The sequence below is a fragment of the Eretmochelys imbricata genome, chromosome 5 (genome assembly GCF_965152235.1).
Source record: "Eretmochelys imbricata isolate rEreImb1 chromosome 5, rEreImb1.hap1, whole genome shotgun sequence".
Lineage (NCBI taxonomy): Eukaryota > Metazoa > Chordata > Testudines > Cheloniidae > Eretmochelys > Eretmochelys imbricata.
In genome coordinates this window covers 39700475-39726269 of record NC_135576.1, presented here as the reverse complement: position 1 = coordinate 39726269, position 25795 = coordinate 39700475, and the positions used below count along the sequence as shown (strand labels likewise).

Here is a 25795-nt window from a genome sequence, read left to right as displayed (position 1 = left end):
AGTCTTCCTCAATGTTGGAGATCCAATTCACCCATATCACTGTATATCGATAGTTAACGTCCCTGCTCCAAAGACTTATTATTTATACATAGTGGAACAGCTTCAACATGAGAGACAGAGAGACCCACACAATAATATCAGAGAGCCCAGTGACTGGGGAACTCTTCTGCAATGTGGGAAACCCAAGTTCAAATCCCTTCTCCACATGAAGCAGAAAATTGAACCTAGCTCTCCCACATCTCAGCTGAATGTCCTAATCACTGGACTACAAGTTATAAGATGGATAGTGGCAGCACCTCATCCTGCCATTTTGTGAATGGTGCCTTAGTGCCTCCCCCACCCCCCCAAATTTTTTTAACTGAAACTGTTCAGCAAAATTCATATCAATATCACAAAGAGTTTCAGTGCCCTGAAAAATTAATTTTTTGGTACATTTACTATTTGCCAATAAATATTCACCCAGCTCTACTTTAAGGTTCCATTCATGTCAAAATAAAGCTAATGGACAACAATGAAAAAAAGGTAACTCCAAAGAAGTTCTTCTTTTCCTGGTCTATCAAAAAGGATCCAGTGCCCTAATTTTACCATTTCTGGAGTTTTCACAGGGAAGATAATGTGGCATTTCCAGAAACTCCTGAATACTACAGCACACAGAGCCTTTCTTTTCAATCTTCTGATGTTTATAACAGTTGTGTTTATAGTCCATACACAGAAGGAACAGAGAGATTCACAAACTGCATCTCTTGAAACCCAACGTAAGACTAGGGTCACCCATAGCACAAAGTAGAAACAGCAACTCTAAAATGTGCAACAACTATACTAAATGGCTAACAACTATTAAAGAAGTTATTCAAAATACTCAAGTTATAGCTATTTCCAACTGGTTTCTGATAAAAGCAGATCCAGGTAAACACATCAAGTTTCCAAGGTTCACACAAGATGCCAGGGACACCGTAACCCAACAACAGGAATACACAAATGTCACCTGAATAACCTTATTTCATCTTTTATAGTATATTAAGCATACATATTTAACAATCTTTTTAATTATTACCTTTCAATGACAACAGAGTTCTTTCTAATGAATTTGTAGCTGCAGCTTCATCTCCTGTAAAGATCTGTTGTAGGAATGTATCTGTGTGATGATTCCATAAGGAACAGGCAAAACTATAAATTCCAGATGCTAACTGTAAAGAAAAAACAATACACTTGAATCCCAATATTTGATACTAGTACAATAAATTTATAGATTCATAGATCTTTAAGGCCAGAATGGAATGTAAAATCTAGTCTGACCTCCACTATAACATAGGCCATCATCACTCCTATATAATAGCTTGTTTGATTAAAAAAAAAAAAAAAATCTTCCATAAAGGCATCCAGTTTTGATTTTGAAGACAGCAAAGAGACAAAGAATCCCCCACTTCTCTTAGTAGTTTGTTTCAATTATTAAAAATGTGTTCCTTTATTTCCAATTTGAATTTATCTGGATAATCCACATGGCTACAAAAAGGGTTTTGCGACAACAATTTTTCTTGCTGGAGAACAAAATTGGAGAACTGGTTTCTTTTCAAACAAGTTTCAACACAACATATATTGTAGACTGGTGAATGTCTGTTACACTCTGCTCCAATTTCTAGTCATATTTATGTTGCGTAATAAAAAGTAGTAGTACTGTACAGTATGTGCATGTGTTGAACCCTGTTTTGATGACAGCTGCGTAGTTATGCATATTCTTCACTGATGAAGCCTATTAAACTGATTTTCTTCCCCAAGTTATTTAAGTTAAGAAATGATAGTGAGGTTGAGACAGATAATTAGTTGCAAATTTAAAAGTGTGGAGCAAGTCTTTATATATAAATAACTCAATTTACATTTCAAAAACCTTAATCTTTTATCCATCCTGCAAAAAAGTAAAGGGGCATACTGTATTCAGAAAATATTAGAAGAAATAAAGGTTACTTTCATGTAAGAAGACAGGATGATGCCCTAAATTTCCCAGAATGAGTTATTCCAACCTAGAGAATGAGGATTTAGTAGTCTGCACTGAGTTTCCTGCTCATTTATCCCATTAGATCGAGTGTATATGCACTTGATTCAGCCTCACAAAACATAGGTAAGCCAATAGAGACCAAGAATATTAATGCAGAGTCCTCGTGACTCTAACTTCCCTAGCATCTCATTTCCTCACTCTGGCTCTCTGGCAGCACAGCTCTGATGGAGCCATGCTGTGAAGGGCGTCCAACCAGTCACTGTTCCCAGAACACTTCTTGTGTATGGTACGCAACAGCTGTCTACACTGCCAACCAGGAGTCTGCGCAAGTTAATGCTAGTTCAGTCACAATAAATCTGCAGTGGGCAAACTCGTGGGTTTGGAGGTGAAAGGGAATTTATACTACTGAAAGCAACTGCTCCTCAAGCCCCAAAATGCTTTGCATCCATGGAGTCTGAAGTCTGTAGAGAACCTGCAGGGTTTCCGTTGTTCCCTGGGAGGAGAATGCTGCAGAGATGGCCTTCCCTGACTGAGTTTGCATTCTCCTCATGTAAATGGAAAGGTGTATTTGAGCCTTTGAAACATTTTCAGGGGTAGTAGGGGAAAAGCACAAACATCTTGGTTGAAAATTTAACGAGTGGGCAAAGGAGGCTGGCATCATGGGCCAGTCAGAGATGGGAGTCAACATTTCAATAATGAATGAGACAGGACAGGTATGATAGGGATAAGCTGTGAAGCGCCATGTAAGTGAATGCAAGTAGTAATTTATATTTGATACAAACAGAGAAGGGGGAGCCAGTGGTGAGGTGATGTAATGGGCTAGGAGAATAATCTTTCCAGCAGCATTTTGAATGGATACGAAGAGGGTAAGGATGCATTTGTCAAGGCCAGACAAACGGACACCGCACTAGTTGAGACATGATATGAGGATAGCTTGGACAAGAGTTTTAGCTGTGTGGATGAGTAGAAAAGGTTGTATCATTGACATGTTATGAAGAAAGACTAAGCAAAATTTAGACAGGAGGATCTAGAACACAGACAGGAGGATCTAGAAAACAGATCTGAGTTAAAGATGATGCACAGGTTACAGGCCTGAGTGATAGGCAGGATGGCAGTGTTGTCCACAGTGATCAAGAAAAAAGGAAAGAAAGAAGAGAGCCTTCAGGGGATGGGAGGATATGAGCTTTCTTTTTAGCCATGCTGAGCATGAGCTGACAGCTAGACATCCCCAGATATTAGTTTGAACAGAAGGAGATAGGTCTGGAATAAAGAGGAGGATCTGTGAGTCATCAGCATAGAGATAGTAGCTGAATTTGTAGATGAGATTATCCAGAGATAAGGTAAAGAGAAGGGACCAAGGACAGAGCCCTGCAGAACCCCAAAGAAAGCTGTAGGATGGATGAAGAGGACATTCTGAAGGTCACACTGAAGGAGCAATTAGAGAGGTAGGAGGAGAACCAGAGAAGGAGAGAGTCCGGAGAACAAGATTTCAAGAGGAAGAACAAGGTTGACTATGTCGAAGGAGGCTGACAAGTCAAGGAGGATGAGAATGAGGTACTGGTTCTGAGCTTTAACTAGAAAGAAGTCATTAGAGACTTTGGCGAGAGTGGCTTCAGTGAAGTGCAAAGTGGGGAAGCAGGACTAGAGAAGGTCAACGGTGGCACTGGAGGAGAGGAACCTCAGACTGTTATTGTAGACAGTGCCTTCAATGAGCTTTAACTATCCACAATGACTGCAAGATCTCTTTTGTGACTGGTAACAGCTAATTTAGTCACTATCATTTTGTACGTATAGTTGGGATTATTTTTATTAACATTAATTACGCTTTGCACTTATCAACACTGAATTCATAAACCACAGTCTCACATGGTAAACCGTGGTGCTCATTTGATCAACAGTTATGTAAACCAACAGTTATGATGAAAAACCCAATTTTTTTTTTTTTTTTTTTTTTTTTGCTAATTAACAAAAATACATAACCCAGGGACCTCACCAACCTCACTATATGCTGTCGTGAATTAAGTTAAACTGCATTAAGACTATTTTCATTCAGAATGAGTGTGTCCACACTGGGGTTTAAAGCAGTTTAATGAATCCACTTTAAATTTACACCTGTAGTTAATTTGGATTAAACTTCCCTGAGTGGCCCCGAATAGACAAGCCCTTAGTTCGTTTCACTCTCAAATCATGGGGTCAGCACTAGCATCTTCACACTGGCCTCAGAGAGCAATTTAGGAATCAGAGGCAGCATGCTGTATTTTCATACGGACAGCTGAACCAGATGTTCAAAATAAGCTTACCTGGGTTAGGGGCTTTTGCTCAACCAAACTCTTGCAGGTCATCTTATGCAGGAAGCATTAGGGAGTAACTTGTACAAGAAAGTGGGTCAATCAGATCACAAAGGCATTGCAGCAACTTGATGCGCCACCTTTGGCAGAATGACTGAGGACACTTGGGTTTCAAGAAGAATGCAAACAGGTCTGTTAAGGCCACAGCTGCCCCCAATCAAACACAAGAGACCAAAAGACAGAGGAAAGGAGATTATATTTCCCTAAAAGCATTACACTGTAGCTTAGAGCATCTACCACATAATTATATTTTCCCTGAAGGACGACTGACCACCTCAGCAAAGAGATTTTTCTGTCACCTTTTTTTTCCTGTGAATTTGGACTCCTATTAATGTGTACTCAGACAGCCCCTATTTGTTCAGTTAAATAGTATTGAGCATCCTGAATACACACCCTTGCACAACATGAATCTGAATATTAATGCCCGGCCTATAATGAATTTGGAAATACCATCAGCACCTTTCTAGATAACCACTGTTTAATATAATTCTTGACAGAATGGTACTAATACAGTTCTCTGTGCCTAATCGTGCTAGAAAACAGCTTTACAAAATATACTTCATATTAGTTGACAGTGGGTGGAAGATGCACTATTCTTTAATATATAGGACAAATCTATAGGCTATAATCAATAGATTTTTACAATGGTGACAGCAGTTGTATGAGGCCTGATTTGTCATTTTCATTCAGACCTGTTAAATTAATACAGGCAGTTGAATGCTGCCTGGGATAATTGAATTTTATTTCTCCTCTGCCACAGAGATCCTATGAGATCTTGGGCAAGTTATTTAAACCAAATTTCCTACAGGCGGGGACTAATTGTGTTCCCAATTTCTGGGTGTTGGTCTTGAGAATCCAGAGTCTGATTTACAGAAATGCTGAGCACTCACAGCTGCAACTGAAGTCAACAGAAGCTGTACTTTGAACATATAAAGTGCTACATAATGTAAAGTACTCTGAAGAATCAGGCCATAGGTGTCTCATATTGGGCCCCCAAAATTAGTGAACAATTTTGACCTTCGTCTCTTTGTGCCTCTGCTCCCCATATGTAAAACAGGAATAATAAAAACCCCTCACGTCACAAGGATGTTGTGAAGATTAATTAATGACTGTGAAACACTCTGATACTAAAGTGATGAGCGTCACAGAAAAGCCCAAGAGTAAATTCATAATTTTGTATTCACAGCACTGTTTGAATAGCGTGCAGTAAATAAAGCTTACGGGGTCAGATATTATACAAGAAAACAAAATGTTGAATAGCTTCTTATTAACGGAACCCCCTCCATCTTGTGCACTGAATGAGGCAGGGGTCCTGTGGCAAGAAATAGTTACTATGTAATTAAAGACTGTGTCATGATGCATAACATAAGGGGATTGAATAAAGGTTGTACAGGATACTGTAATGCTGTCAATTTCCTAACTTTTGAGTGCTTCATTTTGCAACTTTACAGAAATAAAACTGAAAAAAATATTAATTTCCTAGGTTTTTAAAAAAGCAAACTGAAAAAACAAATTCCATCACATCACATCATATTGACACCTTCGTGTTCTTCTGCAGAGTTGGAACCTTTGGGTCCACCGCACACAGACCTCTGCCACTTTAGAGGATGGAATTACTGGTAGCAATAATAGGTTGTTACCCTCTATGTAGAGCAGTATTAGAGGGAGATGACACACACATTTGGCCAGTGGGTTTCACAGATATTTACAGACAGCAAAGGAACGGCAAAACTTAGCAACCTTGGGTCCAGGCTCTGGAGAGGAGTACTCTAGAGATCGCAGTCCCTTCTGCTTGTCTGTTTTGTCCTCCCTAGAGCTCATCCTTCTACCCCATCACCACCAACCTGTCCTCCTATCCCATTTCCAGTCTCCACTAAAGTTTCTCATCCCAGTGCCAGTCTCCTTCACAGCCAGTTCTAGTTTCCATCCTACCAGCTCCTTGCCCAACCCGTCTCTCCCTCACTGTGACGCGCACACATTGGATCCAATCTCAGTCTCACTTTTCACCAACAAAACTCTTCCCTGACTCCTTGTCCCAATTGCCCAGCCATTCCCAATTCTCCCGCTGTTCCTGGCTCATCCCATCTCCCTCTCTCCATTCTCCTTCTCCTCACTGGTTCTCTTTCTCTTCCTCCAGACAATCCCACTATCTCCTCTTTGCCTGATTTTGTGTCTTCCCTCCCTCATCTTCCCCTAGTTTCCCTCACTGGCTCCCAATCCAAGCCACCCACACACACCCCAGCTCCCTGTCCCAGCCTCCAAGCCCAACCAGCCCCAACCTCCAGCTCCCATTCCCAGTCTCCTTACCCAACCAGGACCAACCTCTAAGCCCCATCTGCCAGTGCCAGCCTCCATCCCTCATCTCGAATGCCCAGTCAGTCCCCAAATCCCCTCTTCATGTCTCTCATTCACAGCTGCCTTGTCCACTAGTCTCTGTCATCCCCCAATGATTACAAGTCTAGTTTCTGTCTTCCACCCCAGTCCCAGTCTCACCAAATTCCTAGCCCCAAACTATTCCTTTCCCATCCCCCCAGTCCAGCTCTTGTTCCCTCTGCATTCAAGTCAGTCAGCTTCCTCCTCCACACTTCCCATGCGCCAGCAAGGGGGTCACTGAGAGCACTGGAGAAGCAGACTCCTGGCTCTCAGTTCCATTGCCCGGCATCACTTTGGCACATTCCATTCTTCTGAGCCACACCTAGTGTGGAGCATGCCAAGTCACAATGTACGTATGGTGCACATTCAGTCTGGCCAGCAGTAGGAGTTGTTAGGGAATGGAGCATTCTCAGGGTGGATGGAATCTTCTGGCACTTTAGATGCTGAATTCTAAGAATTCTCTACTGAGCATGAGCAAACCGAGTTTTCAATGCCTTGTAATTTGGCCAAACTTGGGGGGATTTTCACAGGACAAGCAAAAGACACATCCCACCTGATAAATTTTGAGTGTCTGCTCCAAAGCAGGGAGGCTATGATGGGGTAGTGAATCCTAATGGTCACCCACCCCATCACGTGGCATGGCCCTTTAAGAGGCTGAAAAGATGCTGCTTAGGAAGGACTAGAAAACTTGATTAACAGAACCCAACTCCAGGGAGGAGAGCTGGGGAGACTCCTAGGTAAGGAGAAAGTGTAAAACTAACCAATAAAGTTGTGTTCCAAAGAGGAGGGCTGGGGATTCTTGTGAAAGGAAGGACTGAAAAGGGGTAATCCCGAGAAGGAATTGGGAAGGTTTCCCAGACCAGAGGCTGTTTACTGACATAGGAAAGAGTCTCCTGAAGGAAGGAGACAGCCAGAGACAGCTAGTTAGACTAAGCCCAAGGTGATAAATGTCCCCGGGTGTGTCTGAGTGAGCTTCTATTTGTGCTTATGGCTATCAATAGTAAATAATAAATAATAAAACACTTGCAAGGAGGTTGCTCTTTGATTAAAAAAGATCTGTCTGGACTTGTTTATAACCCAGGTTAAGGGAAGTGAGGAAGGGTTCTCCTGTGATGTCATACCAAACCGAAAGGGGCACACACCGGACCTCTACACCATCACAGAGCCACTAAAGCTTCTCAGAGAATAGGTCACCAGAATTTTTTTTTTTTTTTTAAACACAGCAAAGCAATGTATTTTTGCCCTAGCCTCATACTTGTAATTACTGAATCATGTTGGTTAAAATTTAAACAAACAAACAAACCAGCCTGAGGAAGACATCTAGCATGGAAAATTTCAGCCCAATGGTTAAAAGTTTGTGAGAGTAATGAGCAACTGAAAACAGGATCTTATCATGGAAAGCATCAGGCAACCTAATAGGTGGTGCTACCAGCTCACCTTAGCCTATTGTTTAAAAAAAAAAAAAAATACATTACATATTATGACTTGTGTCATGTATAGAGAATAAATAACCATTTATGAAACCCTTTCACATGTAAACCTCCCATGTACCCACTTCCACAACCCATCGCAAACCTTTTTAAACAAATATGTAAAACTGCATTTCTACTCCTCTCTCAAGCCCAGAATATTACATGTTGCATTATCAACAGTGTTACTTACATCATAGAAAAGTTTCCTATCTGCAGCAAGTCGTTTAGATGCCAGAGTCTTAGTAACATGATAAAAAGTAAGTAATGCTCTGTGTTGGCGGAGGTCATCTTGGATTTTCACTGATTCTAGAAGAGTAGGAATAAGCTCTGGCCACTGTCTAGGGCAGTCCAGCCTAGCAACTTTAGCAATCAACACAGAGATCTGAGTGGCTATCTGCAGAGAAAACAATTACCAGAAAGACACACATAAGGCCAAGACAGATTTCATAAAATTTACATTCCAGAAACATAACTTCTGTTACATTTAATAAACCCGCTATTAAAATTTTAAGTTAGTTGTTTAGTTGAGACTTCAGCCAACATTTTACTACATTACTGGATTTTAAAGGGCAACTAGAGTCATTATACACATTTTAGCAGCCCTATTGTAGTTAGGATTCAATAATTTAGAGACCATTCTTGACCCAGTGAAAAGTTTTTAAGCTGACCTCATTTCCCTTCCTGTTTAATTCTATAAAGGTTTTTTTACACACACACACACACACACACACACACACACACACACACACAGAAGATAAACACACATATATAGAAAGCTAGGTAGTGTTAACAATAGATATGGCACTCATCAGCATAGTATATGAGCACCACTTCCTGTTTCTATACATGGCCTTTTTGCCTTCTTTATTTGTATAAAGGTAAGAAAAGTGTAGGCAGAACATAATGCTAAAAACAGGCTGTAGCTTCAAACAGCCACAAACTAAGTGCTTGGAGCAGCTAAGCATTTAAACACATGCTTAAAGTTATGCTCTCAAGGCACTTTACTGGATCAAGGACTTAGCTTGCTAGTCTGCTTCAAGCAGCAGTAACTTGTCCTATTTCCCCCTGAGATTTGCCATGGATGACTATGTTTTGGGGGGTTTTATGGGTTGGATTCATGAGCAGGCTCATCACCCTTTTCCAGCAGCAGCCAGTCTGTACAAATTCGCAAAAAGAAAAGGAGTACTTGTGGCACCTTAGAGACTAACCAATTTATTTGAGCATAAGCTTTCGTGAGCTACAGCTCACTTCATCGGATGCATACTGTGAAGTGAGCTGTAGCTCACGAAAGCTTATGCTCAAATAAATTGGTTAGTCTCTAAGGTGCCACAAGTACTCCTTTTCTTTCTGCGAATATAGACTAACACGGCTGTTACTCTGAAATCTGTACAAATTAAAACTAAAGAGGATGGTGTGTGTTTGTGTAAGTCACTAGAACTACTTGTGGTTAAACTCATTCGTAAGTGCTTTGCTAAATCAGAACCTGAGGCAGCTTGCAAGCTTGCAGTATGAAGAGTTGCCCAGGTTCACAAACCAGTATTGGCCCCTTGCTCCATCCAAAAAGACATCTTCCAGTCAGGAGGGTCAAAAGATATGCTCCAACCAGCCAAAGAGAGACAAAGCAAGCTATGGGGACAGAGGGAGTTTGCAAGGGTAAAAACATATAACTTGTTTCATTGCTTCTTTAATTGTCCGACCTAAGTTTTGATATCTCCAATTTCCCATGCAACACCACTTCCTGCCAGTTTTTTTATTATGTCATTGGCAGTAGAAGGAGGTAGAGTTGCTAGTGAAATTCAGATCCTGTTTTCTCTTCCTTCCCAACAGCAGCACAAAGGGCTAACAGGAACGGAAAGGCTGTCAGCAGCTTAGGTAGATCTGCAGGATGGCCTAAAAAAAAAGTATTCATGAGGGTTGGTTTTGTAAGCATCAGAATCAGCCGACTGATATCCACAGAAGCACTTTGATTCTTTGTACCCTCCATATGGTTGATTTATTCCTGGGGTGCAGGGCTGCATCCACATATCTTGTAGATTTCCAAAAATCAGAAGCTCTACTACTCACCAGATAGTAATATCCTACTTATTTAATCTGCACGCACACACACCTTTTTCTATAATTTGTCTGGATTTATTTGTCTATATAATTTAATTTGTCTGAGTCTTCATTGCCCAACCTTATGAGCAACATTATGCACGACTGTAGTGTTCATGTTACAGACCTGCTGTCAGAAAACAACAATGAATACTGTTCACCAAGAACCCAACCCATCAAGCTGTACAGTTGTCCATGATAAATCCACCAGGTAGACAGTGAACCAAATTACGGGCACTTAGGTACTACAGAGAAAGGTGCCTGTGAATTAAGATACAAAAGAAACTTCATACTACTGCAAAAGACAAAAAGGATTTAATCCTTTTTAAAGGCATCTTTCTTGAAGCCCTAGCTATTTCACAAATTGAAATGCTCAAAAATGGAAAAAATGCTCAAGTAGCTTAAATGAATAAAAATACACATAGGTGCCAGTGTGACCATGCAAAATTTCAGTTTGCAAATAAAGCACCTGAGATGGTGGAGATCGAGGAGGGTTCTCCAGCTACTCTTCATTTTGGGAACTAGGAAGTATGATAAGCAAAAACCCTTTCCTTGGTACTGAAGAGTTATACCCACTCTGTTGTTCCTTGTCGTAAGAGGGATTCTACTTCTTGTATGAGAATCTCCTCATGAAAATGGCCCCTGAAAAGGAGTGAGGATGGGGGTTTTGGAGGGGCAGGGAGGTAAATTTGATCACAAGCCTATTTTTTTGTTGTTATTGCATTCCAGAGATGGAAAAATAGTGCTAGATGATCCCCAAAGGGTGTATGGGAATTGGCAGGTGTTGATGTCACTGGTTTGCAGCTCTTGAACACCAATCAAAAATATTGTTTATATGGGAGCTGGAACTGGGATGATTATATTTCCACAGAAGGTGCATGGAAACACAGAAGGTGCATGGAAACAGAACTTCTGAAAGCTTTGCCTCTTATGGAGTGGCACATAAGGTTGAGCTATTGGTCTAAGCTTCTATGACTGGCTGTGGCATTTTCTCTTTGGGGCAGGGGTACATATCCCAGGGAGCAGATGATGGTCCTTTAGAGAGTGTAAGGATTCATCTGTCTTTTGGTTAAAAAGATGAGTTTCTTCAAATGGCAGGTCCTCTGTGATATTCTGGACCTCCCTAGGAAACCCCAAAGCATGAAGCCATGATTCACGTCACATCACAAGATGTATCTGCTGTGCATCTACCTCTGATTGAAGAGTGGTTCTGGCAACCAACTTGCCTGCCTCAATGAGAGCTTGAAATTGAGCTCTATATTGTTGCGGAAGATTGTCGACAAAGAGTGTGAATTTGCAATAGTTCAAGTAATCATACTTAGCCAACAGTACTTGGCAATTGGCTATTCTGAACTGGAGGCTAGTAGAAGTGAAGACCTTCCTTCCCAATAAATCAAGGCATACACCCTCCTTATTGACCAGAGTAGATCTAGAGTGTTGCTGTATAGACGTTTCTGTGGCAGCCTGGACGACCAAAGAGTTAGAAGCAGAATGAGAAAAGAGAAATTCTGCCCCTCTGGATGGGACAAAACAGTGTTTTTCTTTCCTCTTAGGGGTATGGATGCAAGTGACTGGGATATGTCAGAGTGTTCTAGTTAGTTCCAAAATGGTTACATTAACAAGAAATGCAATTTGGCTGGATCTGGAGGATTGGAGGATCTGGAGAATTGGAGGATCTGTAGCTCTTCCGCAACCCTAAGTAACAGTTCCTCGAACTGCTTATAGTCATTGTGGGGATGGAGATGCAGTCATTGGAGTGACTGCTTCATCCAGAGATCCTGAGAACAGTCTTGATGTTATGGGCAAAACTGCCAGATCCAGCTCATAATCATCCCTTTCCATCGGGTCAGGAGGACTCTCTTGCTGTCCTCTCACAAGGGAGGAGTAGACAGACCCCCTAATGGATTGTGTCAACTCTGCAAGGTGGTACAGGTCCCACCGTCTCCATTAAGGGCACTAAGCTGGGTCAAAGAGTGGTTGAGAAGGTCCCCAGGGCATGGGGTACCAACAGCTTCAAGGCAGATGCTGAGGTGGGTGTTGGTTGCAGAATGATCCAGGTCCCCTATCTGGGAAAGCATGCCTCAGTAGAGGAGACATTGGTTCTTTGGGTGGTTCAGAGACTCCTGAGAAAGAAAACACTTATTCTGGATCTATCAGCAGTTCTCTCCACTGGAGGGAAACCATGGTTGGATGACGGAATGGGAAACAGACACCTCCCACAAGCTGCATCTCTTGGCGGAATCCAGACCTCCATTATGAGGTAAGGGCAGGATTGTGATGGAGACTGGGGATCCGGGAAAGCAAAAATGTTGTTGGGGTAGAGTAAAACTCTGCTCTCCCTGGAGCACAAAGGGTCCTGGCCTGCCCAGAATGACAGAGCTAGCGCAGCTACAGTTTGTGCCACAGTTAAGTAAGGCAGAGCCAATGCTGCTGGTGGTTGAGGCTCCCTGTGTTTGGCTTTTGTCAGTGCCATTGTTTATCGGGGTTTAGGCTTAAGTTGGTACCAGAGCACTGTCACTGGAGCGTGGTCTGGCAGCAAAGGAGCCCTGTATTTGGGGGCTCCCTTGTCATGATCCTGAGACTTAGGATTTTCTAAGTCCTCATGGGATGAGTGGGAAAACTTATTTGACTTATGCAGGGTTGTATCCGATTTTGAAGGAGAATTTGCTCTTGTTTTTATGAGAATGCTCCTGCCCTCCCGACAAGACCCCAATGTGGGATCTGTGGGAGTAGAGTCCCTGGCTCCTAAGTCAGACCTCACAACAGGATGTATACTCATTGCTGAGTCAGGCTGATGTACTGGAGGGGGATCCTCCAATCTGAGTCCGACTGCTTGCTCCATTAAGCAGTTCTTAAGACGAAATTCCCACCCCCCTGGGGAAGGAGCAGCATATACTGCACCTTGCCACAATGTGAGCTTCCCCGAGGCTGTACTGGCAGCACTGATGGTCATAACTGATTGAGAAGAAGTGTTGGCAAGAAGCACAGATTTTGAAGCCCAGAGTCCTGGACATAGTTCAGCACCCGCAAAGGGGTACTGGTGGAAGGGATGAAGAATCTAACTATCTAACTATAAACATAACTAAAAACTATCAAGTAAAATTCTCAACTATTTACAAAATATATACATATGATTGAACAATAAAGGAAGATGAAGCTCTGAATGCTGGAGTTTCCAACCCAGACCGAGCAGCAGGATGAAGGAATTGGAGAGGTAGACAGTCCGCTCTGCCCTTTATCTCCGTGATTAGAGGCACAAGGAGAGAGAGGGTACATGTACGGACCAACAGACACTGCCTTCACAGTGGAATAAACTTAGGGAGCAGCACTCAAAGAATGAGTCTTTAGTCTGCCTCAGACAAACCCAGAAGTGCAAAAATTAGTTATTTTAAAACACAAGAAGATACAAATTTAATTCTGAAATATAAGAGGGTGTAATTATGGTAATCCATTCAAATTAAGAAAAACTTGATACTTAAGAAAAGCTTTATTCTGTGATAAAATCTTATATCCCACATTAACATGAAATACTATCTGAAAGGAAACATGAAAATTGGAAATTCTGTCACATCTCATTTTTAAACTTTCATTAAAAAAAAAGTTACATCCCAATAAGAGCACTTGTTAAGAGAATAACTAATCATCATTAATTTCATTACTAACCTGATTCACTGGTTCATTGAAGTTGGTGATGAGCCCAGCACGCAATGTAGATTTCTCCTCTTCTGAAAGAGCACTGTTATAATAAGATGTTTAATTAACATGTTATATTTTCAAACTATAAATCCCCCCCAACTTTTAAGGCATATTTATAGAGAGTTATTTTTATACGTAGTATCAGTAAAAAATTTGAAGACCCAGGATGGATAAAAATCAATGATTTTTTGAAAAATCAAAATATTAGATTTGTTAATTTAAATTGAACATTTTTAATTTAAATTGTTTTTACTACTTACATTAGATACAAGTTTATTTTTTAAAAATAACCTATTTAAAATTAAATTTGAAATTGACAACCTATTGTGAGACATATACTTATAATCTATTGAAATCTTTTAAAATTAAAAAAAATATAATATTAAGCAGTATACGTTTGCTGCCAAGTTTTAAAGAAAGTCAGATCACTGAACGGCTGGAAGTCACTGGTTAAGCACCTGGAACCATAACATGATAAGCATGCTAAACCAGCTTTTGACAGCAGTAGCCTCTTCTGTAGGTGCAGTGAGAATATTTTCTTCATTTTAGTTTATTCAACTAGTTCAGCTCAATGACTAGTTTATTCAATGTTAAGAAACCAATTAGGAACTGGAAAAGCATGAAAGCTTGTTTTTTCTTCCAATCTGAATCAAAAGTAGGTGTGAGAACATGAGATCTACTAGTTCTAAAATCTTCCAGGACATGACGACCTGAAAGAACCACTTCAGTTCACTAACTAAGGATAATACATCCTTTGATTAATAAATCAATCTTAAATGCAAAACGTGTTTTAATAATTTTTTTTCTTATGTATCTACCACATTTAAGGTAATTTTATTTAATTAATTTTAAAAAATAAAATGCTGGTTTTGTGCATGTTTAATTGAATTCCAATTTCCATCCAAATAGAGCATAACACAAATCACAAGTCACAAATCACAAGTAATGTCATTCAACATTTTCTAACATACTGTAAAAATTAATAATCTAAATATATGTAAATTAAGCTATATAACTGCTTAATTAGTGTAGACAGAGCATATCCTCTGGCTTATAAGAAAGGAGAACCAAATTTAGTGTAAAGGCTGTATTTAGTTGCAAATTAACATTTTAATGGTTACCAACCAAAGAAAAAACTTTCTGTGGGAAAATAACTAAAAAAGTACAAATGCAAAATATGATTAAAATTAATTACTTAAATCAAGGTTTCCTGTATCCTGATTTAAATCAAGATTAAAATCAGTGATTTAAATTGCTCTGATTTAAATCAATTCACCCTGAAAAGACCATTTCCATTTGAGTTTAATACATCTGACTGGATGAAGAATATTTTCATGCATATAGTTTTCTTGCTACTAAAAAAACTTCAGCCTGGTGAAATATAAAAAGATTATTATTCAGGTCATTGACATTTGAGAAAGTGGAGAGACAATAGGAGGACACAAAGATGGACGAATACATGAACTTATGAGACCTTTTGTCATCAACTTTTTATTGACTTCCAGCAGGGTATACAAATCACTTTACAAGCGGTTGTGTGTAAATAGGTAATACACACAGACTTATGACAGATTTATCTTGGTTGCAATCCATTATTATCAAACCCAACACATATATCCTTTTGCAAGTTATTTGTGAGTGTAAGACAAATATAGAAAACAGGATCAAACTGACACTGTGTATGAAATATTATGTATAGAACTGTAAGCTGATGTACAAAAAGGAGGGATGAACAGTGAGGGACTTAACGCAAGTAAATAATACTTTTTACTTTGTCTTTATACAGCACTGTACTTTTCACCAAAGTATTTTAAAGTATGTTTCAAACAATTAAGCCTCAAAACACCTATGAGGTTATTAGATATTGTATTATTTTCACATAAGGTTAAATTAAGCTGCAAAAAGATTAAGTGATATTGACACAATGCAAAAAACATGATTATAATTAAGTCATTCTACTGATTTTTAAACATGCATTTTCTTGTTTTCCTTTCATATCGTCACTACAGGGCAATATTAAAGTTGTTTGGATTACATAACAGTAAATGTTTATAACTTAACATGTTTGGATTTCTTAAAAATTAAATCTTAACTCTGAATTTCCCTAGCTTAATACTTGATTTTGGGATAATTACAGTATCCCAGTAATGTTTATTTTTATCCTAAATTGAGATGCGCTATCAATTTTAATTCCATTTTAACATTGCTTTGTCTGGGAATTTCCTTGTTTTTACGTAATTAAAAGCTACATACATGAACACTAAAACAAGAATCTCCAAGAGAATGTTATAATGTGATAGTTCTAATTATAATGACAATATGAAGTATCGACATTAAATCATTTTAACTTGTATGACCAGATTCACAATAATTTATCCCACTCTAGGTTGTGCAAAACACACAGACCAATTCAACTGAGTTCAGAGCTGCTTTGTTTTGCCACAGCAGCAAATCCCAGTTTTCCCTGTCCCTGTTTTTGTACCTCCCTATATTCACTTGTGAACATGGAGAGACCTTAATTTCTCCCTGCCTCTCTCCCTGCATTCATCTGCATGTATGTTCCCCCTCTCTCTCACTTTCGATATTGAACAGATCTAGTGCCAACAGTAGCTTTAGAAAATAAAATTTTAGGATTAAGTCATTTGTGCCATTGCTTATCACAACTGAAAACGTATCTGTCAGCAGAGGCAGGAGCATAAACCTTCCTTCAGAGAAACTCAAGAATGGCCTCTAATCTCCCATTTGTTCTCAACGAGAATGAACCAAGTTGCTTTCTGGGAAAATGGATACCGCTATGCAAAGACACGGATACAATCTGAAGGCCCAAGTCAGCTGACATGGGCCAGTCATAGCTATGCCAGAAGTCTTCTACCACAGTATAGACATACCCTAAGTCCTACTGAGAAACAATAGTAGAGAAAAGACCTTCTTAAAAAGGCCAACAATCAAAGGCAATTCTTCTGTACTATAACTTTATTGGTTACCTTCTTTTGAATGTAAAACTTTGATTTATGAATATTAATGGCAAAAAAGACCATTAATAGTAAAAAAAAATTCTTCAGACAGACAATGTATGAGATTTCAATGAGTTTTCGTTATATTCGCTGACAAAGTACTTTGTTAACTCAGAGTGAAGGTTGTTCAGTGCTATCTCGTGATGTTTCAGAATGCTGAGTTCAGCAAAACTCAAGCTTCTGAAAACCAATGAAATAAAAAGGGATAGTGGGTGCCATGCACTACCTGAGCTAAATGTGGAGTGACTGAGATACTTTGGGGTTGGATCAAAGCCACGGTTGGACTCCCACGTATGCACAAAAGAAAACACTATTAGAATCTGTCAACCTTAAGAAAACGCAGGTTTTTTTTTCAAGAGGGCTCTATCTCATGAACTGCTTTGCCAGATGATCCCAAATTTGAATTACACATCTTATTCCATACCTCCTGATGCACACCAAATGCCAAGACAATCCAAGTAACCAAGCAAATTTTAGAATACTTAGAAAAGTTATCCAGTAAGCAACTCTTAATATTAACTATAGCAGAACTGCCACTCCACTACAGTGGGAAATTTGTTATAATTACATTATTAATATAATTTGGGACAAGAAAGTAGTCGGACACTAGGTGCTAAATTTCTTTAAGGACATATTTTTCAATTAACTCAAACCAATTTACCCCTAAATTCTCAGAAAATTCATTCCACACAAGTGTAAGAGCTATAATTTTGGGGAAGATATGCTGTATTCTTTATTTAAAACAACAGTTTTATCCTGGTTTTAAGTGCAAAGATCAATTACTCTAACTTTGGAACAGCACTTCCACAACTGTATGTGAGTGCGTGCATGCACATTATAAAAGTGTACACATTAAAAGAGTGTTAAAATTACAAAATCAAGCACTCAGAATTAGAAAATGCTACAATTTAGGTTGATTGTTCAACTTTAATTCTGACCCATCAGACATTTAGCTTTATTCAAGTAAAGTCTTTATACTACATGATCACAAACTATTTTTCCACGGTACAGGAGAAAGCCATTGCAGCGGATCTGTCTCATCTGGAGGTTTATGGGTGTGGCTGCTTCAGAAGAATGCAAGAGACTTAGCAGGGCCTAGGACAGAAGTAGGCAAACTTTCTGGGTGGGGAAATTTTATGCAGGGCCATGAACGTAGGGCTCGGGCAGGGCTGCAGGAGGGAGTGCGGGGTGTGGGAGGGGGTGCAGTGTGCAGGAAGGGGCTCAGGGCAAGGGGTTGGAGTGCAGGAGGGGGCTCATGCCAGGGGGTTGGGATAGAGGAGGGGTGCGGCAGAGGGTTGGAGTGCAGGGTGCAGGCTCCAGCCCAGCGCAACTTACCTCAAGTGGCTCCGGAGTGGTAGGCTCCCTACCTGCCCTGGCCCTGCACCACTCCCAAAAGTGGCCACCATGTCCAGCAGTGGTTCCTGGGGCTGGGATGGGGCAGGCAGCTCTGCCGCACGCTGCCCTCACCTGCGGGTACCACCTCCAAAACTCCCATTGGCTGCGATTCCCTGTTGCCAGCCAATGGGAACTGCGGGGGAGAGTGCCTGCAGGCAAAAGCAGAGCACAGAGCCCTCTGCCCCACCCCCCACCCCTAAGAGCTGCAAGGACGTGGTGCCAGCCGCTTCCGGGAGCAGCACAAGGCCAGGGCAGGCAGGGAGCCCCCCTTAGTCCCGTTGAGCCATGGGGCTGGCAATCCCGTGGGCTGGATTGAAAGCCCTGACAGGCTGGATCCGGCCCGCAGGCGGTAGCTTGCCCTTGCCTGCCCTAGGAGTACGCACAGTGCAAGTGACACATGAAAATTAAGAATAAAAATCTGTAAACATTCTACTGCACATGTACAAAGCAGTATTGACAACCTCTAGTTTTAAAAAAATCATGAGTCATGTCCCAAAAAAGTCAGACTGGCTTAAAAATCATGAGATTTTAAAAAATAATAACTGTCTTACTTGCTTTCCAATTTTTGAACCTTTAGGACTCACATTTATCAGCTTTTCTCTGCATCCATGAGGCTAGAAACATTCTCTTTTAAAAATGAGAGTTGATATTCTCATGAAATTGTATTACTTCAAGTCCTGGGGCTTGAAAACTCCAAAAGCTCAAAAACACGTCTCTTTCACCAACAGCAGTTGGTCCAATAAAATATATTACCTCACACACTTTGTCTCTAGAGATAGAACTGGTGAGACAAGTGGTGGTCCAGGAAGGTCCTGTCCTAGGTCTTCACAAGGATGGTGTGAGTAAACGATTGTCCTGATACTGATATAAGGACAATTCTGTACTGTTTACCTACTTGTTTGGCTTGGAGCACTTGTGCTTTTACTAATTGTGTTAATAAAGCCATTGCAAATTCAAAAGGATGAGCATTTCTCTCATGCATGTCAGGGTTCCCAAATGAATAGTAACTCTTAAGTCCAGGCCTTATCATGGGACGAGAACTTGTCAAACCACAGAGTGTTAACTGGGAATTCTGAAGTAATTTCAATTTAATTAATATACAACCAACAAAAGTAAGAACCAACTGAAAATAAAGGATTACAATGGGAAGGGTTATGCAACTTTAATACACATATCACTACCACTCCAAGTATGATAAATATATAGCTAATCAAAAATTAGAAATTCAACATTTGAAACGTTCTGACATTTTGTCCTTAAGGATACTTCTGTCTTGTTCTAAGGCATTACATCACCTACACGATCTCCCGCAAACTCTCACATTTGAACCCGTTACATTCCCCACCCATCACCAACATGTTGAGTCTCCCTCTCCCAGCCAAAAACTGAACACTTCTGTCCAGAATCAGCATAGGCACCAACTAGAGCCATGGTTCTCAAACTTTTGTACTGGTGACCCTTTTCACATAGCAAACCTCTGAGTGCGACCCTCCCTTATAAATTAAAACCACTTTTTTAGATATTTAACACCATTATAAATGCTGGAGACAAAGCAGGGTTTGGGGTGAAGGCTGACAGCTCGCAAGCCCCCTGTAATAACCTCGCAACCCCCTAAGGGATCCCCAGTTTGAGAATCTGTGAACTAGAGAACTGCTGAAGAACATGCCGAGTGATTTCCAGCGTTTAAGTCTCATGCCTCTACCAAATTTCCAGCTCTTGCCCATGAAAGTTAGCATAAGGTATGAACTCAAACATTGATCCCACAGCCTTCTGCTCCTGTGGGAATTCTGTGCCACTGCACACATGCAGAATACATGTCCCCCAAAGATTTCTTTGCTTCCCTGCAGAAAAAAGACTTCTAACAGGGAAGTAAAAGGAAGCCGCAAGAGCAGTCACATGCCCCTCCCCAGCACTGCCGGTACGTTGTTTCGGGCGCCTGAAGCAGCCAGCAGAGAGTTAAATCACCACGGGGGTAGGGCTGGTGATGCCACAGCCAATGGCAGGCTCAGCTGCTAGTCCCAGCTGGGCAGGGGACAGGGAGAATGGAATTCCCTCTTCCCCTGTAAGGAGTGTCAGGGTCAATGCCAGGTCAGACCCACACCCAGAAATCTCCCTGCCTGTGCACTCCCCCAATTCCCCGCTTCCTGCCCGCATCGTGCCTCAGCTACGGGGGGAGGAGTCACTGTACCGGGAGCTGCTCCATACATCCAACCCCTATGCATCTGGACCCCCCCTCATGCTCAGATCACCCTGCACCCAAACCCCCACCCCGATGAGCCTCACCTCATGCATCCAGAGCCTCTCTGCATCCAGACCGCGCCCTCCTCCCAGCCAAGCTCCACCAACCCTGCATCTGGATCTCCACCCCTGCACCCAGACCAATCCCCACCTGGACCACCCAGATGAGCCCCCCTTACCCAACCCAACCCCCCCATCCCACTGAGCCCCAAACAGCTGCACCCACACCCCCACCCCACCAAGCCCCACTCCCCCAGCACCCAGACCCAGCCACCAAGCCCTATTCGCCCCACACTCAAATCCCCCCACACCCCGCTGAGCTCCAATCACCTTCACCTGGACTTCTCCCAGAGTCCTATTCCCCCAGAACCCCCACACAAGCCCCTGTGCATCCAGTTCCCCCCCACATCCCTTCCCAAGCTGCCCGCATCCAGATTGCCCCACACAGAATCTTTTCACTCCACACACTAAACCCCTCCACAATTGGATCCTGCTGCGCTGAGCCTGCTTGCCCCCACACCTGGATTGGGGGCCAGCGTTGGGCGTATGTGTGAGACTCTGGCCCTCTCAATTGATATCTTGGTGCATCTGGCACAGAGGGGCAGGCCCCAGGGTATTTCTGGGGCAGGCCAGGCACTTGTGCTGTATCAGGGTCATATGCAGCCTCACCGCCAGCGCATGTCCTGGGGTGTAAGGGAGGACTGCAGGGTGGGCTCCCATCTCTGTGCAGCCAGCGGCTTGTGCTCCGCTCTGCCATCCTGGAGCCTCCACATTTATTTATTGACAAATAAAATATGCAGATTTTTTAAAATATTGTGTGCAGAATTTTTATTCTTTTTGTACCAAAATTTTAATTTTTTTGATACAGAATTCCCTCAGGAGTAGCCTTTTGAATCACATAATAGATCTTGGTAACTGCAGTTCAACAAACAACATTTGTCATCCAACAACTACTGAACTGAAAATGAAAATGAAAATATTTTTCATAAAAATTCAGTTTTATCATAGAATAATTCCCAAAACTGAAGGAACGATTTAAGAAAATCCTAGAAGGAAGATGCGGGAATGGCTGAGGGTACGTCTACACTAGAAATGTAAGTCGACCTATATTAGGTTGACTTACAGCCACCACAGTAATTACTGTGGTGGTACATGTCCACACTACCCTCCATGGGTCAGTGGAGCACTTCCACAGACCTATGAGGGCCAGTGTGGAGAGATGAGAGCCCGGTTTCTCAGCTCCACTGGCAGCTCCCTGCTGGGAGCCCGGCTGCCCTACAGGCTGCCGGCAGGATCTCAGCAGGCCGCCCTCCCACCTCCGCTCCCTGTTCCCTGCTGGGAGCGCAGAAGCCACCGTAAGGTGCCTGGAGCTTCACACCTCCCCATTTTCCACCGGGCACCAGGGGAAGCTGCCTTGAGGGTTATGGTGAAGAGAGAACTCTAGTAGCCACTTATTTTGGACTCTTGCTGATGTGCAAATGCTGACAGTATATCATAGCCCAAATTTTTCATTCCGAATGTGGCACTTTTAGAATGATTTCTTATACCATTAGGTCAATAATAAGAAAGGTTTTTGCTAAGTCCAGAAACATCTTTCACAGTTTACTGCCATGAAAACATATTGCTATATTGGAAAACTGAGGGTCCTTTAGAAGAGGCAGCACTTGAGTGAAAATTCTTGATATATATAGCAATAACATACTAGAAAAACAGATTAGGGAAGTCAACTTTTATGCAAATACAGTTTTAAGCTTTCCTTTCACATTTATTTAATGTAACTTCTTAAACAATTTGAGTCTATCTATTACTATATAATTTAACCATTTCTCACTCCTGTAACATACCAGATTCCATACGACTGTAGTTATATATCTTTTTTAGAGACATCTGAATGAAAAAATTGTTAGACAATGGCATACTGTGCATTCAAAATAAGGAATTTTTAAAACATTTTATCAGGATTTACAGACTATACAGTGCCTGAAAGAAAAAAAAACCTCACACATTAACTGTTGGCACATGGAAAGATCTCTAGCAAAGGACCTAAATGATAATTTTCAGCAGAATGTAAGCTTTCACCTAAATCATTTCTATGAAGCCTTTATGGCTGCAGAGAGACACTTACAGATGTTAAATGAACCAGTGTTATCTTCCTGAGTTTGCTGACAGTTCCAGAATCCACATTCCTTTTCATAGTTTTCTCAAGCAACAGAGAAAAACGTACCAGACACTAGCCAGACTGATTCCCTTCTAGGATTCAGTTCTCCCAGCAAATACTACTAAGTTCCCTATTGTTTAAAATATGTTATCTTAAAAATACACCTTTTAGCCTAGTCTAGACAAGCCTTAAAGGTCCAAGGCAATACAATACAGAACAAAATGAGATGTGGTCTTACATCAAACATTTATAGCAATTTTCCTAGTTTTCAGTGACGTTCCTTTCCAGCTACATCACATATACTCTCCTCTCTCCTACTCCCCAGATTAATTTAGACAAATTTATAGTATATGGGTAAATTTTCAAAAGTGCTTTAAGTCTCATTTTCAAAATGGATTTAAGCACTTAGGAGCCTAAATCCAATTGACTTTCAATGAGACTTAGATGCTTATGTATCTTTTTGGAAATGGGATGTGGATGCTTTTCAAAATTTTACCCTACTGTTTTTGAATAGCTCTATAAAAGTGGAAAATATGTTCAGGAAACAGTAATTCCAATTATTGATCTGAAGTATCCGGATTCCATTTAAAAAACCAGACATTACCATAATTTTATTTTGTTAGACCAACAGTTCTCAAATTGTGGGTCAGGACCCCAAAGCGGATGGCAACTCCATTTTAATGAGGTCAAAAGGGCCAGCTTTTGACTTGCTGGGACCTGGAGGTGAAGCTGAAGCCTGAGCTCCACCCCATCCCTGGACGGCGGGGCTCAGTATCCGGGCTCCATTCCACCCTTCTCTCCCCCGCCCCACCCCTACTCCTCCCCGGGGTCATGTAGTAATTTTGTTGTCAGAAGGGGGCTGCGGTGCAATGAAGTTTGAGGACCACTGAGTTAGACATATCAAGTACGTCTTAAAAAATAGCCAATCACAAAAGCCTATACTTCTGAGTGACATTTTCTGATATTTGTAAGCTACTGTGCTTACAATTAAGAAATTTAATCTTGATTGTAAAAGTAAATATTACAACAGGATACTCTTGGGAAAAACAGAAAGCATTAAAAAAACAATTGAATTGCTAATTTTCTGCATACGTTTTCATTTATTTTGTGTGTTATTTAACAGGAACTCATCCCATATGCCAAATTTTCTTTCCACTCAATCCCACAATAGTCATATCTATTAAATATATACACCCAACTCATCCTTCATATAAAAACCACAATGTGAAAGATTTAGAATTAGGGTTCTACTACAGGATCAAGTAGGAGAAGATGGACTATTCAGGAGAAAAATTTTCAGACACAAATATCTTATGATAAGCAAATGTGGCAAAGTGCTGAAAAGCACTTGAAAAATTGATTTGTGCACAAATTACGTATCTGAGGTTTATCCTGAATGTATTGATCTTTCTAAGTACTGTCAAGTGCACAAGAGAAGAAAAAAAGCAAAAATATGCTCATTAATAATTGCATGTAATAAAATGTCTCAAGACACTTTAAAAACAAGAAACTCACGTTTACAGAACGCTTTTTTCTGAACTGATAAGCAGCTCATGTGATGCAACAGTGACATCTGCTGGCTGGGAATTGCCCATTCATATTATGTTGAGCCCACTGCAAGACTTGTTGAAGAGTCAAAAACCGAGAGAGATTGTGATCTTCCCTTAATATTTTAAGTTGTAATATAATTACTTAACAGAGAAAATAATTATTTAACAGAGAAAGTGACTGTAGTACCATTTGCTAAATTAACTTCACTTCAGTGCTAAAATTCATGGACTGAAAAGCTAGGACAGGCAACACTATTAAATTGCTTCAGTTGGAAGTCAGAAAGATAGGAGTTGGCATCAAAGGTACTGAAATCATTAAGGTTTGGAGAATTAAACACTTTTTTTCTTTTGGCTGGAGGGGAGGAAGAGGGGGACTCGCTCTTGCTGTGTTATGAAGTGTGGAAAGAGGAAAAACAGACATTCACACAAATATTTTCTTTTGTCATTTCTCTTTGGAACCATTTTAATAAACTGTTACTATTTCTAAACCAGAAATCCAGGATGAAAGACAAATTATCCTGAGCACTCACAAATCCAAGCATAAATTTGGTGTAAGAGAGCATTATTCAAGTTGCTACCACAATAACCTAATTGAGGGGCACCAAATATACAAGAACCAAGTGAAAAGCAATCCACAACAGCAAGAAAAACAATGCAGCAAAGGAACACAAGCTCAGAAAAGAAGACAGCTTTTAAAAACATCCCCCAGAGAAAAAAGCGAGGAGCAGGAAAAGCACCAACTTAAGGAGGTGTTGAATGTGTAACAGATAGAATCCTAGAGACAATTGGCAAGATTATAGCCCCTGCCCAATTCCAGAGACAAACAGGGAGCTGTAAAGAGGCCATAGCAGCCTGGGCAATAACCCCTGCTCTTTTTCAGCCCCTGGCATGGGTGTTTTTTTGTAGCAGGAGGGAGAAGTGGCCATAGCATTCAGCACTACAGACGTTGATACTCCTGGGGGAATTCTGTGGGACTGCGTGCCCTCAGAAAATGCCCCACCCCCACCAGAATTTCTGTGCTTCCCTGCAGAAAACATGGGTGCAGTTCGGGGGACCCAAACAGAGGCGAGGCATGGGGGGGGGGGCACACAGGGTTATGTGCCACTACCCTCCCTCTCATTTCTGCAAGGGCAGAGCTGCTCAGCTGAAGGAGGCTGAATCTCAGCTGTGCTGACTCTGCAGCTGAACACTGCCTCCTGGGTCCTAGTGCCAGTTGTGATCCCCTTCTGTGTAGTAGGAGCCTTCCTGTTTTCTGTGCAACAGTGAGTGCCTGCAGTGGGGCTGGGGAAATGAGGGAAGGTGGCTGATGGGATGGGGGGAAAAGGCAGTGGGGAAGGAAGGGGTGGTGGAATAGGGCAGGGGGCGGGGAATGTGGGAGTGAGGGGAGGGGAATGGGGCAGAGAGAGATGAAATGGGGAAGAAAAAGGGATAGGGGAATTCCCTGGCAGCAGCTAGGGCTCTCCC

The 25795-nt window shown here is 41.3% G+C and overlaps 1 protein-coding gene across 4 annotated transcripts in view; it reads right to left on the bottom strand.

The window, feature by feature from the left end:
- The window catches only part of IPO11 (importin 11), a 311009-nt gene that overhangs the window by 261158 nt on the left and 24056 nt on the right, over positions 1–25795 (bottom strand). For all 4 annotated transcript variants that reach the window (XM_077816907.1, XM_077816909.1, XM_077816906.1 and 1 more), the window contains exons 5-7: positions 13944–14016; positions 8377–8580; positions 1055–1187 (exon numbers count right to left, since the gene is read on the bottom strand). In XM_077816907.1, coding sequence (XP_077673033.1) covers positions 1055–1187; positions 8377–8580; positions 13944–14016 — 410 coding nt within the window. The remainder of the gene's footprint in view (positions 1–1054; positions 1188–8376; positions 8581–13943; positions 14017–25795) is intronic.